Source organism: Delphinus delphis, chromosome 10 (assembly GCF_949987515.2).
Source record: "Delphinus delphis chromosome 10, mDelDel1.2, whole genome shotgun sequence".
NCBI classification, from domain to species: Eukaryota; Metazoa; Chordata; class Mammalia; order Artiodactyla; family Delphinidae; genus Delphinus; species Delphinus delphis.
This window is the reverse complement of record NC_082692.2, coordinates 56,869,027-56,889,846: the sequence shown is the minus strand read 5'-3', so window position 1 is coordinate 56,889,846 and position 20,820 is coordinate 56,869,027. Positions and strand designations below refer to the sequence as shown.

The following is a 20,820-nucleotide window of genomic DNA, read 5'->3' as shown; positions in this document are numbered from 1 at the left end:
TTTTTTTAGAAGTTCAAAGGTATTGGAATATGCAAACTTTTAGAAGGATGAAGAAACTGGCTAAGGTAAGATACCTTTGTTACCATTGAGCCTTTACTCCCGAAAAACAATTTCTACAACTATGCAATAGGTAGAGTTATGTAATAATATTGCCTTGTATTTATATAGAACTTGATTCTTTGTCTGTGTACCTTCACGTGTAGAGTCATGATACCCGGCACTTACCTCATACTTTCAGATAGATCATTACCTTAATCCTTGTAACACTGAAAGAGGTGTTTGCCCTCTTTACCTGAGAGAGGTCATTTAACACAAGACCAAGTAACAAGTGACAGCCTGTATTCAGGCCCAGGTCCTAAATCCAGGTTCCCTCTGTTCTTCTATGTTTATCCCATGTCTCACCACCTGTAACCCCACCCAGATCTGTGGGAAAGCCTGAGAAAAGGGTATATAGAAAAGGTATATATATATATATATATATATATATATAGGTGAGGAAGCTGAGGTGACAGATTTGGGGGTTTGCCTTAGGCAGTGTGCCCAGCAAGCAGCAAATCTAAGGCTGGAGTTTGAGTCTCCTAATTTCTGGGTCTGTCTCCACTCCCGCTCTCAGCAAGCAAGAGTGTTTATCATAAATGCTATATCTGGTGAAAGCAATTGGGGGCACCTCTCGTGCATAAGTCCACGCATTTATTGTGTCATTTCTACAAGACTAAATATTAGTTAGCATAGCGTTTTGTAGTTTACAGAGCACTTTCACATACAGAAGGCATACACAAGAAAGCTTATTAACTTTTTTCCCCCCTTTAACCACAGTCTTTCATCAAAGCATGTGTGACAACTTCTCCCAGTTTCATTCTAAATCATATAGACACAAATACAAAAACATCAATACAGTTCAAAAGTAAGAATCAAAAATGCTCATGCGGGGCTTCCCTGGTGGTGCAGTGGTTGAGAGTCCGCCTGCTGATGCAGGGGACACGGGTTCGTGCCCTGGTCCAGGAAGATCCCACATGCCGCGGAGCAGCTGGGCCCGTGAGCCATGGCCGCTGAGCCTGCGCGTCCGGAGCCTGTGCTCCGCAACGGGAGAGGCCGCAACAGTGAGAGGCCCATGTACTGCCAAAAAAAAAAAAAAAAAATGCTCATGCCCTCACAGACCCTGGTAGTGACTCTTTCTGTCCCCTCTCTGGGAGTGGAAAGACCCAAAGATAACACCACATGTCTCCACTGAGATTAGGAACAAGTTAGGTTTTTCCCCCTGCATGATCAGGAGGCTTAGAGAGGGTGAGCAGGTCTGAAGATTTGAGGTAGATCCGTGACCCTGACCCACCAAGAGGCCAAAAGTGTGCTTTCCTGAAAGGTATCAGCTGGGATTTGTGACCATTAAGATGGTTAAACTGTTTGAGCCACATGCTGTATATTTATTCTCGTAAATGAATACTCAGTCATGACTGATTGTGATCTCCTGGCTAGAGATTTCTATTCATAGGGAGCTCAGAAGAGCTGTCCAGGTGATTGTGATATAAAGCCAGGTTTGGGAATCACTGACCCACCGTTTTACAGCAGTGGTTTTTAACCTTGGCTGCATGTTAGAATCATCTAGGGCACGTGAAATTTTTTCCATGTTAGGCCTCAGTACTTTTTAAAACTTAGAAGGGGAATGAGCCACTACAGACAAGTAAAACCTGCAGGTCACAAATGTGTGTGATCAAAGGTGGAAGGGAACTCCAATATAAGGATCTGGATGCGCATTGTTCTGTTTCAGCAAAACAGGACAGTAACTACATTGCCTTCCGTGCCTCTGACAACCCTTGGCTGCTGGGACTCTGTGACCTAACTTCCTGTATTTGTATTTTAAGTGAATATACCAAACATTTTATTTATATGAGCAAACCAAGTTCTACGTAACATGCTTTTCTGTTCCTCATTCAACAAAATGACTTTTTACATTTTTGCTTATATTTCATCTCCAGGTCTGGGTTTCCACCAATCTGCACCCAGGTTCAGGACCCCCGATCCTACACAAATCCTGTGAGCCTAGTAGGTTACTAGACAGATCAGTTCCTTCCCCAACTCATAAAAACTTTCCCTTCCAATTAAATTCCAGCCCTCAAAATAAATTACCTCCCACTTTTTTCTACAGGGTTTCTGATAGGAGAGGAGTGACTACCCTTTGTTGTCAGACTTGGCTTAGGTTTTCCTTTTCCTTGGGGTCATCTCCCTTCTTTCTGGGCTGGTCTTGCCAGAAGTAGATGGGAACTCTGAAGCCCCATTTTCTTAAGTTGCCAAGAGCTATCAGTCTTATAGATCTCAGAGTCAGACCTAGTGATGAGCATTAAGGGTAGAGCCAAGAAGTCTGTTTTTACCCTCAAATGAGACCAACAGATGTATGTTATGTGGAGCACAGGGATGAGAAAGTGAAATCACGTATAGGTGCTTTGGAGGCTCGGTGGGGAGAGATTCTTCATCAGCATGCGTGTACACACACACCCGTCTCAAACATAATTGGCTGTGAATTCCTCCAGGCTCAGGAAGCTAGTCCTTTTTCTATGCTCTAGATCCCCTCCCTCCCCTAGGTGGTCATCCCTCTCCCACTTCTGTCACTTCTCCCGTTGTGTGCCTAACTTTTCTGGGGTCACAGCCCTTTTGAGAATCTGATGGAGGTTGTGGACCCTCTTCAGGAGAAACTCGGATTGCGCTCTCAGTTCTGTGCTTATTTGTGGAGGCATATAAATTCCCTGAGGCCAATCCGTGGAGCCTCCAGGGCCTCAAGTCACACCTGGGGATGCACTACATAATTGCCTTCACATGCTACAAAATGGTGGCTTTTTAAAAAATGAGGTCAGATTACGGAATCTCTGAGGATGTTGCCCAGATACATAACCTTTTCAGTCTTGCTTCTCCTGGCTTCCCTCCCTCAGCAAATGGCATTATCCAGCACCTAGACTGGAAACCCAGGAGGCATTTCTGGCTTCCGATGTATCATGCGTTGATTACAAAAATATTTATTATGCACTCTCTTTGTGGCAAACATGGTGCTAGGTCCTGGGTTGCCAAAGCAAACAAGGCCTACCATACCCCCTTTTCATGTCTCTCGGGAAAGATGTCTGGATCCCTCAACGTGATTTACTGAGCTCTTCCCAGCCTCATCGCTTCACTTCACATGCACCTTTACTGCAGCCTGGAGGCACGTGCTTGCTCTTCTCGTGCCTTTGCTCACACTGTCCTCGGTGCCTGTGATACCTCACCACCACACCCCACAGCCCCTGTCTGCTTTGCCTAACATTTGGTTTCTTTTAAGATTTGGCTCAGGCCCATCTCTGGGAAACCTCTGACTGCCCTATGGCCAAGAAATATATTTAGAAGTATCGAAGAGCATGATATTTGTATCCAGAGTTTTACTTTATGCTTTAAAGTGAAAAAAGTCTGGATTCGAAATTGTGTATATAGTACAGTTCTCAAATAATGTTATGTACACTGTATACTATGAGAAAGTATATAGATAAACATGAAGGAAATATAAGAAAATGTTATAAATGGTTGACTTGTTCAGAGCCATACAAATGGTAAATTGCAGAGCCTGGGCTCAAACCCAGGTCCTAGGGATAATGGAATTATGGGTGATTAAAAGTTTTTTTTAAAGTAATTTCCATATTTTTTATAAGGAACAAAAATTTTATAATCAGGAAAAATAAATTATTTATTGTAACTATAAATTTAGTTTTATTGTATTAACTGTAAACAGTGTCTCAATTCTCCATTTTGTAGAATGGGGGATTCACCCTGCTTCTGTCTCCTCCCCTTGTCCACCTCTCTGCCTCTGACAATGTCAAGTCTGCTAATTCTTGAATTCTGTTCTGAAACCATAGTCTTTTATGCTTTGTTTATTGATTTGTTCTGAAAATTGAAATAAACAGCATGAATGTTATTATGACTGTGTAAATGTTGTTCACTGCAGACCTAAGTAGTTTATTGTGATTATATTTCCTTTTTGGAGCAGCATTTAATTTTTACCGAAGTTTCTGGTTGTCTTTCTTTTTCCCTTGTACTGGTTGCTTTTAACATATCCTCAGTTATTTTCAAATTCTCCGTCCAATTAGACACTCTTCTGAGTCCCCCTTTCTCCTGTATATATCCCTTCCAGAGACCTCCAGCCTTCTGCTCTAGTCTGTCCTTGATGTTCTTTTTTTTTTTTTAACCTTTTTTTTGGCCATGCCCTGCAGCATGTGGGATGTGGAATCTTAGTTCCCCAACCAGGGATTGAACCCACACCCCGTGCAGTGGAAGCACGGAGTCTTAACCACTGGACCGCCGGGAAAGTCCCTGTCCTTCGTGTTCTCTCTGCCTACTGTCCAGTTGTTACACTGCACTCCATTGCATCCTAAAATCCACATTCTTCCTTTCTTCGTTTACATACTCATTTCACTGCAGCACGTCAAGTCACTTGCCAAGAAAGAGTATGTGGAAGGCAAAATTGTTGGGTGCTTATATATCTAAAACAACTGTCTCTGCCCTCACAGTTGATTGGTAGTTTGGCTCTGGAATTCTAGATTGAAAAATTTCCCCCAAAGTTTGTAGGCATTGCTTCCTTGACTTATAACATCCAATATTGCTAATGAGATGCCTGATTACAGTCTGATTCTTATTTCTTTGACAATAAATAGAATTTACATTTTTGTGATCTGTTTCCCCACCCCTTTCAAGCTTTTAAAGTCTCCTGTTTATCCTTGATGTACTCAATTCCCTAACGTACTCTGAGATTTTTCAATCTAGCGACTCAGGTACTTATACTCTTGGAAATTTTCTCATGTTATTTATGTGACAGTTCTCCGTTTCCATATTTTTTTTTTCTATTTTCACTCTTTCTGGAATTCCTGTCAGTCAAATGTTGGACCTTCTGGATTGATCGTCAGCTACTTTCTCTAGTATTTCCATTTCCTTGTGCCATTTTCTGGGAGAGTACCTTGATTATTTTTCAACCTTTCTAGTGAATTTTTTAATTTTTGGCAGTAGTTAATTTCTAAGAGTCTTGTTTTCAGTTTGTTCCTTTTTTGTAGCGTACTTTTCTCATTTTAGAGATACCTCTCAAATCTGAGTATTGTAATTAGAAGGATTTTCCGAAAAGTCTCTTCTGTCACACGAATTGTCTCACCATCTTCGTTCGCCTGCTCTGGGTCCTTTTTTCTCTTTATTTTGTTGACTGTCTTTGGAGACTTTCCTCAGATATGTTGTGATTCTTAGTGATACACACACACACAAATATGTGGATGTATCTGTGTGGTGGGAAGGTGGGTAGTGGGATTGGCTCAGTAAAAGGCTTCCCTCTAGAGTGGTTGGTAATGAGCAAGCTGTTTCCCTGGTGACCTCTAAATGCCAGAATGCAGAGATCTTTTGGCTGGGGTGCTTACATTTTCTTAGCAAAAAATCCTCTGATGTTTTTGTCTGGGGTTTGGATGATGTAAGTGCTTCTCTAGAGTGGGAGAGAAGGGGATCAAATGTTATTACATACCTTCAGTTAATGCCTTATTTTTAGCCCCACTTCTCCCTCTCAGCCTTCGTTGCACCTGGGGTTTCCAAGTCCCAAGTCACCTGGGGTTTGGCAGGTACTTCAGCTGCACCCTTCCACTATATTGCCCTCAACAAGTGTTTCAAGCCATCACTCACTCCACCCAACTTTCTCAGTTACCATTTCATCCATTTTCCATTTTCTAGAAATTTGTTCCCCTTGTCCCATCATTGTTATTTATATATTTTAAACAATTTTAATACATTATTGTTTTAGGGGAAGCTGAACGATTTAAAAAAGAATGTTGATATCCTTTGATACAGTAGTACCACTTTTAGAAAGCTATCCTAACAATGAATATTTTGACAATGGTATATATACTTATCAATGTCCATATTTTACAAAAATGGAAACAACCCAAGTGACTAATAACAGTGGAATGATTAAATTACAATGTGATGGAATATTATGCAACCACTAAAAATCATAATTTAAAGAGTATTTAGTGATAAAACGTTCACAATAATATTAAATAAAAAAAGCAAAGTATAAAATTCAGTGGTGTGTACAGACAGCCCAGTTTCCTTAAATGTACATGTATAGAAAAGATTGGAAGGAAATAAGTGCATCAGGTATTAACAGCAGTTGAATTTTCCTGCATTGTCCACATTTTCTACAATGAACCTGAATTACTTTTATGATCAGAAGGGAAAAATTAATTAAAAGATCATGGCTTGTTTGGAGTGGTAAGGCATCCTTTTGGGGTATGGAATGGGTCGTGGGGAACAGCAGAATAAGGGTCTGGGGAAATAAGGTGGCCAGTTACCAAGGACCTAATGCCAGGCGAAGGGATTCAGCTGGGGCATATATGTAACCCCAATGATTGTGACATGCAGTTGTGGCTGGAGTGTGGAGCCTGGGCTGGTAAGGGGAGAAAGGATCCGGGAGACCATATAGACAGCTTTTGTCAGAGTCTGAGAGAGACCCTGGGATTCTGACCCAAGCAGCACCAGGGGCCAGAGGAGAAGGGACAGAGGGGATGAGCAGGCTGCCTTTGGGGCATGGAAGATCAAGCAGCAAATTCCCAAGCCAGAAATCCAGCCCTCCACACCCTCTACGACATGACCTGTGACAGATGGGGCCTGACCCAGGCCCGAGAGGTCCTGGTTTCTTTGTGGGGCTGCCCTGTGTCGCCATGGGTAGAAGGAGGAAACCCAAGTCCTAGCAGGCTACTTGGCTACCCAGGTCCCCCTGCTGGGCCAATAGCAAGGTTGTAACTGCTCTGTTAGTTGAGGGGTTCCTGTGTGCTAGGCACTGTGCTAAATGCCAAATGTTTCTTATCTCATTCTGACCTCACCTGAGGAGGGAAGTTCTCTCACCTCCATTTTCAAAGTCAGTAGTCAGAGGATTAGAATAACTGAGGCCAAAGCCCGTTCTCCCTTTTCCGAAGCTACTTTCTCAGTGCGCCTCCATGAACCCCTCTCCTCATCTAAAAGTGCTTTGTTTAATTGGAAGAACAGGGCTTGCCTGGGGTGAAAAGTTCAGTGGTACAAGAGCAGACAATGAAAAAGTCATCTCCCTCCCAGTCCAGAGTACCCTAGGTAGGAGCACCCCAGAGATAACTGTTGTCAATTTCTTGGGGATCCTTCCAGACATGCATTTAGAGTCTTTTGTATTCTCCCTTAAACACACACACACACACACACACACACACACACACACACACACACACACACGAGCTTAGGATTCACTAAGCTTAGTGTGTCTTGGAGACGGTTCAGTGTTACCCCGTAAGATTTACCTCATTCTTTTTTTCACTGCCGTGTGATAGTCTGTTGTATGGATGTACCATGATTCATGAGCAAGGGTCCTATTGGTGGCCATGTAGGTTCTTTTCTATCTTTTGCTTTTGCAAACAATGCCATGCTGAATATTCCGGCACACTGTCCTTGTATGTGCACGACTTTGTCTGCAGGATATATTGATAAAGGGTAGGTACTTTTGACATTTTGATAGAAATTGCAAATGCAGTTCCCAGTACAGTATGTGTAGGAAAATGCTCATTTCCCTGACTCCTCTATAGAACTATTGTTTGTCTTTTCTGATCTGATAAGTGAAAAATGCTCTCAGGTTTTCATTTGCATTCAATTATGAGTGAAACTGAATATCATGTCTTGTGTTTAAAAGCCAGGTGTATTTCTTTTTTGTGTGAATTGCTTGTTCATGTTCTTAACAAGTTTTTCTGTTGGTGGTTGATCCTCTTAGGAATTTATTTCTACCAATTCTGTAGTAAAGAAGTTACTCTTTTCATCTGCCAGATGTGTTGCAAACATTTTCCCCAGTTCACAGTTAGTCCTTTTACTTTAGTTTTTGCTGTTCGGATATTTAGGATTTAATGTCAAATCAAAGACTTGCCCTCTTCAAGATTATACATTCTCCCGTGATGTCGCCTAGTCTTTGAGATAGGTCCGTTTGAAATCCATTTTGTAGTAAGGGCCGAGTTGGGTCCTGGCCCCGCAGCCCTCCCCTTTTCCTCGGAGTCCAGCAGGGGGAACTGAGCGGAAGCACCACGAAGAGGGAGGCACCTCCCTGCTTCCTGAAGCTGCGGTGCAGCAGCCGGCAGCCGAGTGCTCCCACCCCGGCCGTTTCCCTGGGCCGTTCTCAGGTCGCCGACGGTCTGCGGGCTGGGAGAGACAGGCTCGAGCCCGGATGAGTCGGGATTGGAGGCCCAGGGGAGGGGCAGCTGCCGGAGAAAGAAGGGATAGCCGGAAGCGGCGGGGTGGGCCAGGCTTGCTGGGGATGGAGGAGAGGGCGGGTTCCGCAGTCCTGGGCGAGGGAGGGAGAGGACGCGGCTGCAGTCCGGCGCTGGGGGGTGGGGGGTGGGGGTGGGGCGGGGGGTGTATTGTGAAAGCGGAGGAGGGGCTGCAGCCTGAGGTCACCTTCAGGGGAGGAGGAAGGCTGCCACGGGGCTGGGGAGTAGGGGCAGTGGGCGTGGGGCCGGGGCCCGCACGGGGAGAATTTGCGGTGGGGATGGGCAAGAGCAGAGACGTGGAGGAGAGTGCGCCGGGGCGGGGAAAGGGGTCGGACAGGGTGGGAGGGCGAGGGGCAGGGCGTTGGAAGAGGAGGGGCTCATATCAGCTCAAGGGCGGGTTCCTCCGAGACCCTGGGATACCGGTCCTGCTGAGCTTGTTTCGCTGGACTCGGGCCGGTGGACACGAAGGAGGCGTGCCGCTGCGGACGGGATTATTTTCCCAAACCTCTTGTTGGGGAAGAGAGCATTCTAGACTGGCCCTGCCCCTCACTTACCTCCAACTCAGGACAAATCCCTAACGTCTCCGAACGTAAGTCCTCTCTTCCACTCCAGGTAGGAGGCTGGGATGAAATGAGGAGTTTGAAATGGCTCTGTAACCGTTAAAAAGCTGCCTGGTTGCAGAGACCTGCCATATTCCTGCTGGAGGACAGGGTAGGCATGGATAAAGGAAGCCAAGCTTTACCTGACTGGGAAAACATTTTTACTTTCGCAGTTCAACATGGGGTAGAGTTCCTGCTGACTGCCTCACGCATAGACATCAACGGCAGGAGCCGCTGAGCAGCTAGGGACCGCAAAGGCCTTAGCCAAGCTCAGTCCTGCCCCTGGAGCTGGGCTGGATTCCCCCATCACTGCTGCTGGAAGTTACACCAAATCTACATGAAGCTTGAGACTAAGAAGCAGAAGCCTTGCAGAGGCCTTGGCTGTTGAGAGGACAGGAAACAGGTCAGGGAGGGGAGATGCAAAGTCATAACTCAGGTCCCAAAAGGTAGAATCTGTTTAGACAAGAGTCCAAGGAACCACTGTGCTGAGGAAGGAGCCAGGTGCTTCTGTGACCCCTGAGGCCAGAAGAAGCCATGAGGGGATGTCTCAGGAAGTAAGAGTCTCTGGCAGGGTCTGGACTGAGGCAAGAGCAGGATGGATAAGCCCTGGTCCCAGACAGCTGTGGGTGCTGGAGTGGCTTCCAGTGCCCGGGGTGGCCTGGAGCACCTGTCCTTCCTTCCAGCCTGCTGGGCACCACTGGGCCTTTGGAACAATGGATGCCCACTGTCGTGAGCTGTGTTCACAGGAGGCCTGGTCCCAAAGCTGGCCCTGCCTCCTTCAAGAGCCAGTGACCCTCCCAGGATGGGCCAGCTCTGTGTTGAACAGTGTTTACTGCCCCTTCAGGTGACACTCCCTGAGCCCAAGGAAGTGACAGTCAGGAACACATCAGGGTTTCTTCTTTGCCATCAGGGAGTTGAGTGAGGATGCGATGCACGCGAGTGAGGACAAGCCCCGTGAGCCTGACAGAGGAGGAGCACCGGCAGTGGCTCTAGCCTTGGGAACACCACCGGCAGGGCTGAGCGGAGCTCCCATTTGGAGCCTGGTGGACCATCGCAGGCCGTGAGAGGTGGGGAGACAGGCTGGCCCCAGAAGAGGGTGAGAAAAGGACCAGGGGTTGCCAGGGCAGGGGTGGGACTCACCTTCTGGCCTTCTCATAAGCCATTCTTGGTTCCCCCGTGGGTCCTGGACCTTTAGGTGTATTAGCCCAGATGCACTGGGCTCATTTCTTTCTTATTAACCCAGTGTCAAAGTGGCCAGCTCGTACTGAGTGCTGAGTGCCAGGCAGCCCTGAGGGTCCTTTGAGGACCTGCTCTTCCTCTGACTTGTTGGGTTATCTCTGGGAAGCCACAGACTCCTCACCAGCCCAGCCAGCTTCCCAGTCAATTTCCTCACCTGCCCAGCCAGCGTCACAGGGTGGTGTGCTTCAAGGAGACGGGGCCAGGACGAGGCTGTGAACCGTCAGTCATGTCGCATTGCTGTGATCATTAGTCAGGCTGAGCTCCCTGTCCAAGAAGAGAAGGTGTGCTCTTTGGGAGGGATGCTTTTGTGACTGTATGGGGCCCACATCCCCTGCTGGAGATGAATCTTCAGCATATGCCTCTTTTTTTTTTTTTTTTTTTTTTTGGCTGTGCTGGGTCTTCATTGCTGTGCGCGGGCTATCTCTAGTTGTGGCAAGCGGGGTCTACTCTTCGTTACGGTGAGCGAGCTTCTCATTGCGATGGCTTCTCGTTGCGGAGCACGGGCTCTAGGCGCACGGGTTTCAGTAGTTGTGGCACGCAGGCTCAGTAGTTGTGGCTCGCGGGCTGTAGAGCACAGGCTCAGTAGCAGTAGTTGTGGCACACGGGCTTAGTTGCTCTGCGGTATGTGGGATCTTCCCGGACCAGGGCTCAAACCTGTGTGCCCTGCATTGGCAGGTGGATTCTTAACCACTGCGCCACCAGGGAAGTCCCTCCTCTTGGCAGATTTGAGGGCAGGAATTATGCCTAGCCAGCACTGTGTCCTCACGGAGACCTGCACCAATGCACCAGGTTAGGAAGGCTGTAGGCATCGTAGGATTCAGCTGTGGCCCTGCAAAAACTCATAGCCTCATTGGGAAGATAAAATGGACAGATGGGAAAGAGAAAGCTAATTCACAAAAAAATATGAAGTCATTTGTCAAAGCAGTGGGGATGGATAGCCGAGGTGGTTGAGGAGACAGGAGGGGGGCAGTCACTGGGAGCTTGGGGAGGGGCAGACCAAGACTCCCTGAGGCAGGTACGACCTGAGCCAGTCCCAGATGGTGGATGGCTGGGCAGTTGTGGTGAGTAGAAGGACAAGTATTGACTGCTCCGGGCCATGAGGAAGATGAGAGAAAAGAAACAGTCAAGAAATCTTTTTTAGGGAGCATGAATATGACCAGAAAGTTCAGGGAAGCCGAGAAGGGGGTTAGGGAATGGGAGATAAGACCACAGTGAGGGCTCAGGCTGGACTGAGGTAGACCCTGGCCACCTCTACCCTCCAAACTGTTCTTTGCTCTTCGAGAATGTGTTCAAAAACAGTTTGACCAGGTATCACTCTTTCCCAGTGTTGGGCTTGAGTCTTCCCTCCCTGGCTCTCCCAGTCCCAAAGGGAGGAAACTGGACTGCTCCGCTAAGGAGCTTCCTTGGCGGTTTTTTTAAAAAATAAATTTATTTTATTTATTTATTTTTGGTTGCATTGGGTCTCCGTTGCTGCGCAGGGGCTTTCTCTAGTTGTGGTGAGCGGGGGCTACTCTTCATTGCGGTACGCGGGCTTCTCATTGCGGTGGCTTCTCTTGTTGTGGAGCACGGGCTCTAGGCGCGCAGGCTTCAGTAGTTGTGGCGCACGGGCTTCAGTAGTTGTGGCGCACGGGCTTAGTTGCTCTGCGGCACTTGGGATCTTCCCGGACCAGGGCTCAAAGCCATGTTGCCTGCATTGGCAGGTGGATTCTTAACCACTGCGCCACCAGGGAAGCCCTTCCTTGGCATTTTGATGCTCCCCTGCTTCTGCAGCCCTCCTGGAAGCAAAGGCCGAGTTCCGTCTCCTGGACCTCCTTGAGTGGGTCTTCTTTCCTTTTCTATTTCCTGTAGATGTGGGGTGAAAAGGGGCAGAGTGTGTCCATCCCCACCGATTTGGAGGGTCAGCCACTCTGTTCTCTCTTCCCACCTAGACTAAGCTTGTAGGCTGTGAGGCTGGGGATCCACACCTCTGTGCACCACCTCCCTGCCCCACTGCCAATCCCAGTGCCTGGCTTTGCCCACAGCAGGCCCTTGACCCTGCCTACCTCGTAGCTCCCTGCTCCCCTGCCCTACCTGATTGCATGGACCCCTCAGTTCCCTCTCAGGAGTTTTCATCCTGCCTCTCTCTCGCTGGCAAGGGGGATGTGCTCAAGCTCCTTGACTCCTAGGACCCCACAGTCCACATCCAAGCCCTTCTCTGACCTTCACTTGCTGCTTTGGCCAGTTCCCAAGACATCCCGTGTGTCCCCTCCTGTTTTGGCAGTCTTTACATCTGCAGGCTTGGTCCTCCCTGGGCACAACATCTCTGGTGACAGAGCCATCTCCGCCTCTTCCCCAGAATGCAAGCTTTCCTTTACTGCCCTTTCTTTCTTTTTATTTTTTTTCTTCCTCTGCCCATACTCTGAAACCATGGTGCGTGTATAGAAAAATTATGAATTTAAGTACTCTACTCCCTCACTCCTGATGTTTCAGGAAGCTCACTGGTGTAACACTTGAATCTTCTCTCTGACCCCACACTCACTCTTGCCCTAGGACAAAAAGGGATTGGATTTGATTGATGACTTTGGAAAAGAAGTGGACTGTGTGAAAGCCAGCCCTCCTCCTTCCTACCCTTAGGGTCCAGTTTTTCCACAGAGACCATGTGTCTGCCCTGTTCTTCTTTGCTGCAGGTGTTACAGGGGCAAACCCATGGTTGCCCAGCACTGTGTCCCTGGGTGCTTAGTGCTGTCTAATCCTGGGATTCGGTGTTAGTAACCTCACTTGCCTGCAACTATAAGGCACATTCAACAATATCAGCTTTTCAGTAATAAAGATAATATATTGGTCTTTGCATATCTTATTTGTCAACTGAGCAGAGAATTTTACTAATAGCTAACACTTACCTAGCTAACACTTTATGGACATTAAATTTTTTAATTCTAAAAACATCATGAAATAGGTACTAGCATTAACCTATTCTACAGATAGGAAAACTGAGGCACAGAGAGGTCAAGTAACTGCTTGTGACAGAGGCAGGATTTCACCTCAGCAGTCTGGCCCCAGTGCTATGTTGATTCTTTACTTTTATTTATTTATTTATTTTGGCCATGCCCCATGGCTTGCAGGATCTTATTTCCCCAAACCCAGGCCCTCAACAGTGAAAGCACGGACTCCTAACCACTGGACCACCAGGGAATTCCCCCATGTTGCTTCTTTAAAGAGAGAAGTCATTTATTGGGTTTCCTCAAATCCCAATATAGTCTCTTTTACCTGTCTAGAATATAAAGCTGATTCTCCTTTTCTTTTTGCTATATATTATTTGTTTTTATCTTCTATGCCTTGCTCAGATAGTGAGACCAAAGTTGAAAAGGAGGATTTGATTCTAGAGCAAACTGAAAGGAGAATTCTTTGAAAGACTCCAGGGCGAGATTCCAGAGGTCTGTGCATTGGGGAAGCCAGAGAAGAGGGGAGCAGGACAGCAGGGCATTCTGAACAGCCTGCAGACAAGTAAGTGAGGAGAGACTTGTTAATGAACTTTTTTCAATGGTAATTTTTAATTCAAAGGGAATTCAATTCAGGAATATATTGATTTAATGTACGTAGAATCTTTATATGACTGATGCTACAGATAGACTTGTGGATAGATGGATGCCTTTACTCTGCTCTTTTCACCTCTTTTCAAGTACCTCTCTTGTGAATGAGTGTGTGTTTTCATTTTATTCTGAAAAAGTAGAAGGCCCATGAAAGACCAGTTATTGATATATCTTTATCCCAGAGGGAGTGTCATTCTACTTCCTTGCATGGTGTATTTCCAATCTTGTTTCCTTTTTATCAGGGGGTATATGAAAGTTAAAAAACAAACAAAACACTTCTTGCCCCCAGCAAAAATCTCCCCACGTGTACTGAGTGTGGCAAGCCCTTTAGCCAGAGCTCCACTCTCATGGTCCACCAGAGAGTGCACACGGGAGAAGTCATGTGGGCGCGGGGAGTGTGGGAAGGCCTTCACGTGCAGCTCCCACCTGATCTGCACCAGAGGGTGCACACTGGGGTGAAGCCCTACGTGTTCCCTGAGTGCTGCAAGGCCTTCAGCTGAAGCCCTTGCCTCCTGGTGCACCCGCAGAGCCACACAGGCAAGAAGACCTATTGCCACACCCAGTGCAGGAAGGCCTTTGGCCAGAGCTCCCATCTCGTCTGCCACCAGACCATTCACACCCAGAAGAAGCACCAGGCCGGCCTCCCTGGTCAGAGCCCAGAGTTGAGGTCAAGGTTCATAATCAGGAGCTATTTTTAGCACATGGAATGTACTACTCCCTTGCTGAGATGGCCCATTCTTTTTTTAAAAAAAAAATTTATTTATTTATTTATTTTATTGGCTGCCTTGGGCCTTTGTTGCTACGCACGGGCTTTTCTCTAGTTGCGGCGAGCGGGGGCTACTCTTCGTTGCGGTGCGTGGGCTTCTCATTGGGTGGCTTCTCTTGTTGCAGAGCACAGGCTCTAGGCGCGTGGGCTTCAGTAGTTGTGGCTCGCGGGCTCTAGAGCACAGACTCAGCAGTTATAGCGCACGGGCTTAGTTGCTCCGTGGCATGTGGGATCTTCTCCGACCAGGGCTCGAACCCACCTCCCCTGCATTGGAAGGCGGATTCTTAACCACTGCGCCAACAGGGAAGCCCGAGATGGCCCATTCTGACTCCCACTTAGCACTCTTTCCAACCCTAACGCCCCCATCTACAGTTTTCCCCAGACATGAGGTGGTCACTGTGTTCCGGGTGAAGGCAGTCTTTCATGGGACATCAGGCACGCCACTGGGCTTGGAGGGAAACCAGGCCCCAATCGCCTTCTATGAGGCCCCTATCGAGAGGTTCCTCCCGATTCCTAGAGAGGCAAGCGAGAGCTGCTCTTCGGGGTCGCTGATGACGCACTACCGGCCGCGCTGCTGTTGTTCCGGTCCGGGCAGGTGAGCCTGCGCCTTGGGTTTCCGTGTACCTCCGGGACCGTGGTCGCCGCCCCGCTGGGAGCCGCGGGACATCACGGTGAGCGGGTGGGGCCCAAGGGAGGGGAAGGCAGCGGCTCCGGGTGCGTCTCGGCTGTGGCGGCGGCCCAGGTTTATGTAGCAAGCCCGCCCGGGCCTTGTTCTCCCCGGGTTGCTGCCTGCACGGCGGCTCCGAACTCCCGGCGGCCCGGCCCGACTTGCAGCTTCAACTCTGCACTCACCAGGGCCTGGCACACAGGACACGCCTAAGAAGATGGTGGAGTGAATAAATGAATGAATGAATGATGATTGAGTGATGGATAAATGATCAAGACCTAGGACCCGTGTTCGGAAATGAAATCCTGGGGCCAGAGTTCTCGGTCTGGATACCAGCTGCTTCCCCCAACAAGTCCTGCAACTCAAACTTTTTTAAGGGACCGACTTAAGAGCAGAAGGCAAATAGTGTAAAGCGCACTAGCTAAGGAGTCTCGAGACCTGGGTTATAATTACCCACGATAGAGCCGGTTTCTTGATCTTTATAAAGTTGGACTGTCACTACCTTCTTTTCTCTCTAAAGCTCAGTTGATAGCATGTACATGATAGCACGTATGGAAATGTTAACGTCTAACAACAAAAATTTACTATCCATTACTTGCCAAATATTACACAGGGTTTAGAGGCGGAGCTACAGGATGAGTGACCTCAGAGCCTGCCAAATGGGAAGACGCTTCCACTGTAGTGCTGGAAGATATATGTGTGAGCAGATTTCTGTGGTAATGTTTTAAAACACATTTATTTGGCACTTAACGTGCACCAGGCACTGTTTTAAGCAGTTGCGCTAATTTATTTAGCCTTCACAGCAACGTATTATCTAGGTTTTTGTGAGGAAATTGAGGTACGAGAGAATAGGTAACTTATCCGAGGACACATTGCTACTGAATGACCCAAGGCTGCAGAAGAGATAGATCCAGTGTGCTGCTGCAGCCTAGAAGAATACATTACTTGGGGCCAACAGGCAAATCAAGAAGGGCTTCAGAGAAGAGTACATTTAAGTGTGGTCTTATTGAAGGAATTGTAGTTTCAAATTCTTGGAAAACCCCACCTGGCTTCCCCAGAATCCTTCTAGAGGGATAGGGAAGTGGCAGCAGGGAGAAAGCTTACAAGGCATGAGGAGGAAGCCAGATCCCTTTTAGTTTAGCAAGATGAGGATGGAGATATATATGTCCATTCACCATAATACCCGTTTTCCTCAAATCTGGATTCAGATAGATCTTTTCAGCATCTTAAAATCACCAACAGATTATTCCACATTATGTATTTGTGGAAGCACCTATACATCCTATTCTGGGCAACTTAGAGGCCAGGGGGACAGCAGACTGTGGCTCATGGGCTAAATTTTGGTCTACCACCTGTTTTTGTTAAAAAAAAATTTATTGAAACACAACCAAGATCACTTGTTTACATATTGTCTAGTTCTGTTTTCAAACTACAAAGGCAAGGTTTGCTAACTTTTGGCGTAGACAAACAGCTCAGATGATCCACGACTGGAGGACAGTGGTTGTCACCAACCTGTCCTTCTCAAACATAATCCTAACCCCTGTTGAGTGCCTGATATGTGGCAGATATCTTTATAAATGCTTTACGTGAATTAATTAACTCATTTAGGGAATTCTCTGGTGGTCCAGTGGTTAGGACTCTTGAGCTTTCACTGCTGAGGGCCTGGGTTCAGTCCCTGGGGTCAGGGAACTAAGATCTCACAAGCTGTGCGGCACAGCCCAAAAAAAAAAAAAAAAAAAAAAAATTTAGTTAGGGGTTTCACAGAACGTTGGAGCTGGAATGACTCGTGGATATTATCTAATTTGTCACCTTTTTCAGATAAATAGCCTGCTCATGTGGGCTGTGGCAGAGCATAGTTTCCTGAGTCCCAGCCCAGTCCACTTTGCCACTTTGATCTTATTTTGAAAGGGAAACCAATACCATATCCATTAGGTGTGGCATTAAAAAGAAAGGTTTTCTTTTGGGGGTGTGCTTAAACCCCTGAGTGAGATCTCTCATTTTTAAATGTTTTAGTGACTATAAAAGTAATTCGTGTTTATTGCAGGAAAAATGAAATATGTATAAAGGACAAAATAAAGTAACCCATTAAATGACCTAGAGATCAGTTGTTGACATTTTAGTGGGTTTTCCTCTGTCCTTTTTTATGTGTGTGTTTTGTATATATCTGTGTAGCAATAATAGTTTCTGTTTATTGAATGCTTACTTTAGTACTGGTATATATGTGCATGTTTTCTGTTTCAGTGTTTTGTAGTCTCCTGTTTTAACATATTGTATTTTCTCATGAATATTCTTTGAAAACATGACTCTTAATAGTTTCATAATCTATCATATTGATATGCCATCAATGTTTACTTGCCTGTATTTTTACAGTTATAGTAACAATGTGATCTTTGTACATAAATCTCTGTGCTTATCTCTGATTATATTTTTTTCACTTGTTTTCTGTGATTACAGAGTTATTTACTTATTTCTACAGGAAAACTTTCAAACATTGCAAAAAGAAAGGCCTTAAAACAAAAGTTTACCATAATCTTATTCCTCAAGATGATCATGGCTAACAAATTGATAGATATTCTGAGAGATTTAAGTTTTTTAAAAATAAGCCAAAATATAGATAATTGAAGAAATTTGGAAAATAGAAGAGAAAATCATTCATAATTTATATCACCATAGTGGTGATTACCTTTCCTTCTTGATCTTATTCATATATATATTTTAACATACATATATAACGTTAGATGGTATTTGAAATTTTAATATCCTATGTTTTTTTTCACAATTTGCCTATAAGTATTTTTCCACATTGTCACATATTTTCATTTTCAATTATCTGATGTCTGTATAATTTCCACCAAGTGGAAGTGCCATACTTTGCTAAATTGCTAAGCCTCAGTGTCCATCAACAGAAAAATTGTGTTTTCCAACAACATTTCAGGGGATTTTTTTTTTTTTTTTTTTACAGGTAACAAAAGAATTCAGCTTGGGTTTTTTTCTCCCACTCTGGGAGGTTCCTTCTCTATGGAAAAGTTCTAACAGTAGAATTACTAGGTTAAATAATATAGGCATTTTTATGACATACTGATGACTGAGGATATTCTGAGATCCATTGCAGGTGTTGTATATAGTACAGATTGAGAATTTTGTCCTGACTTTCTGTACCTACAAAATGGTGATCGTGGTGTCCCAACTGCCACTCAGCCTACAACTTTAAGACCTAATACATTGGGTTGGCCAAAAAGTTCATTCGCGTTTTTCTGTAACATCTTACGAACGAACTTTTTGGCTAACCCAGTATATTGCCAGTTAGCTCTAGAAAGATGGTACCAGTTTACATTCCCACCAGTGGTGTGTGAGAAGCTCTCGTTCCCTGTACCTTTGCCCATTTTGAGTTTTAGCATTAAAGAGAGAGTTTCCAACTTGATATAAAAATTGATTCTTCATTCTTTCAGTTCTCATTTCTTTGATTACCAGTGAGGTGAAACTTTGTTTTGATATGTCTATTGGCCTTTTGTAATTCTTGGTGTATTTGTTGTACTTTGCATTTTTCTATCAGTTCATCTTTTTTCTTTACTCGTTAATAGGAAGTCTTTTATCTATCAGGTCTATCTACTCCTTGATGTATAAATCAAAAATACATTTTTTAACCCTTTACTGGGTTTTGGTTTATTTTGGTATGTTGTGTGAGGTAGGAATCTCACTAAGTGTTTTTTCCAGATACTTAAGCAACAGTCCCAACATAAATTGTGAGTAATCAATTTTTTTCTGATTAGAAATGCCAATTTTTATCATATATTAAATTAGTTTACTTATTTCTCTTAGGGATTAGGAATCTCTAAAATTAAAAACCAGAGTTAAACCTCCTTATAAATGTGTAAACTCCCTGTTGAGGTTTCCTAGCTACACTCTTTTGATGATTTTATCTGTTACCCCCAGAATTTCAGTTACCTTTTTTATGACAAAAACTCTAAATCCAAGTTTTCAGCCCACACCTCTGTCCTCTGTTCCATATATGTATGCCTGATATTTCAAACTGAATGTATCTTTTTCCTCCTCAAACCAGTGTTACCACTCTCACTAAAGGTCACTGTCATCTCTGAAGCCCCAAACCAGCAAATTATCATTAACTTCTCCTTCTCCCTCACATCTCGCTCCAGTAGTCATCCTATCCTGTTGTTTTTGTCTCTTAGTCATCCAAGTCCCCTTATTGGATTGCTGAAACAACCTCCCAAGGGGTCCTGCAGCCTTCACCTTGCCTCCTACCTTCCACCCCTTGTACACACTTTGCTCTATGAGCAAAAGGATAAGTTGTGTGTGTGTGTGTGTGTGTGTGTGTGTGTGTGTGTAATAGAAGATCTAATCATGTCACATATTTTTCAAACCTTTTCCAATACTTTTTATGGCTTTTTGCTCACTTTAGGGTAAATTCCTTAAAGTGATTTGCAGGGTTGAATTTGCTTGCCCTGGGCTTCATGTCTTATTTCTAGTGCCTAATACTTTGGCCTTACTAGATCTCTTTCATTCTTCCAAAGTATGGGGCTTGATTCCTTTTGTATATTCTGTTTCATCTCTCTAGTATCTTCTTTTCCCTCTTCACCTGTCTAATTCTTATTTATCTCTTCTTATCTTATCTCTTCTTATCTTATCTATTCTTATTTATCTTCTTATCTCTATCCCAGCTTAGATTAGGTCCCCTCTGCTCTGCATTCTACAGGACCCAATATTTCTCCTTTTATAATTCCCTTATTTGTAACTACTGGTGTTAGTGTCTTTGTTGAGCTGTGACATAAGCTCTGGGTAGGCGGGGGCATTTCTGACTTTTTTTCCATTGTCTAGCTCTGATTATAGCCAAACCCCACCCTACTTCATGAGTCTCTGTAGGATTCTGCAGTGGGTCCACTTTATGTCCCTGCTATGGAAGAGGATCAGGAAATCCCAGATAGGATCCTCTTAAACCTCTAAAACTCAACACCGAGGCAGAGACCTTGATGAGAATTCCACAGGGCCAGCCTTATTATATACTTCACCAGACATCCTATTCTTCCATGCCTTCTGAGCTCTTGATTATGGTAAACCATCTCTCTACCTTCTGTTTTTCTTGAAATAATGCTTCCAATTCTACTTCTCACTTCAGGGTTATATGGAGAGACATTTTTGGATGAACAGTTATGATTTTGACTTTCCCAAAACCAGAAACTCTCTATACTATTTTTGCAACTCTTTGTAAGTCAAAAATTATTTCACAGAGTGTTTTTGTTTTTTCAACTGCAGCCTACACTCTTATATTGAGCTATGCCTGAAGAAAAGATTTTGAATTGATAAGACATCTTGAAGAAAGGACAATCAGCATATCTCTACGTTGTATCAAATAGAAATCCCTAATTACTATCCAACTCCTTGACATATAGGGGAGGTGGGTGGATCAGACTTAATGCATTAGCCTTGCCATGAGGCCATTTCCCAACACAACATTTGACTATATTAATTGACTTTTCATATAGATTATTGTATAGTGGAAAGAGTGCACTAATTGACATGGATATTCCCATTCACTTCATAGTTATTTTTATTTTTATAAGTAACATTCTGATTTATTTCTCAAGTACTTGAGTGTTTGCTAATATGTCAGTCTGCCTGGCTGCCACTTCTTGCCACAGCTGACAAATGGAGTTTGTTAACCTAGAAAGCTGGAAGCCACCCCTGACTCTTGGTGATGCAGGCACGT

General features: G+C 45.0%; 1 protein-coding gene across 1 annotated transcript in view; it reads left to right on the top strand.

The window, feature by feature from the left end:
* The window catches only part of ZNF35 (zinc finger protein 35), a 44,899-nt gene that overhangs the window by 8,169 nt on the left and 15,910 nt on the right, over positions 1 to 20,820 (top strand). Inside the window, exons 5-6 of the mRNA XM_060022205.2 lie at positions 3,554 to 3,563; positions 13,970 to 14,042. Coding sequence (XP_059878188.2) covers positions 3,554 to 3,563; positions 13,970 to 14,042 — 83 coding nt within the window. The remainder of the gene's footprint in view (positions 1 to 3,553; positions 3,564 to 13,969; positions 14,043 to 20,820) is intronic.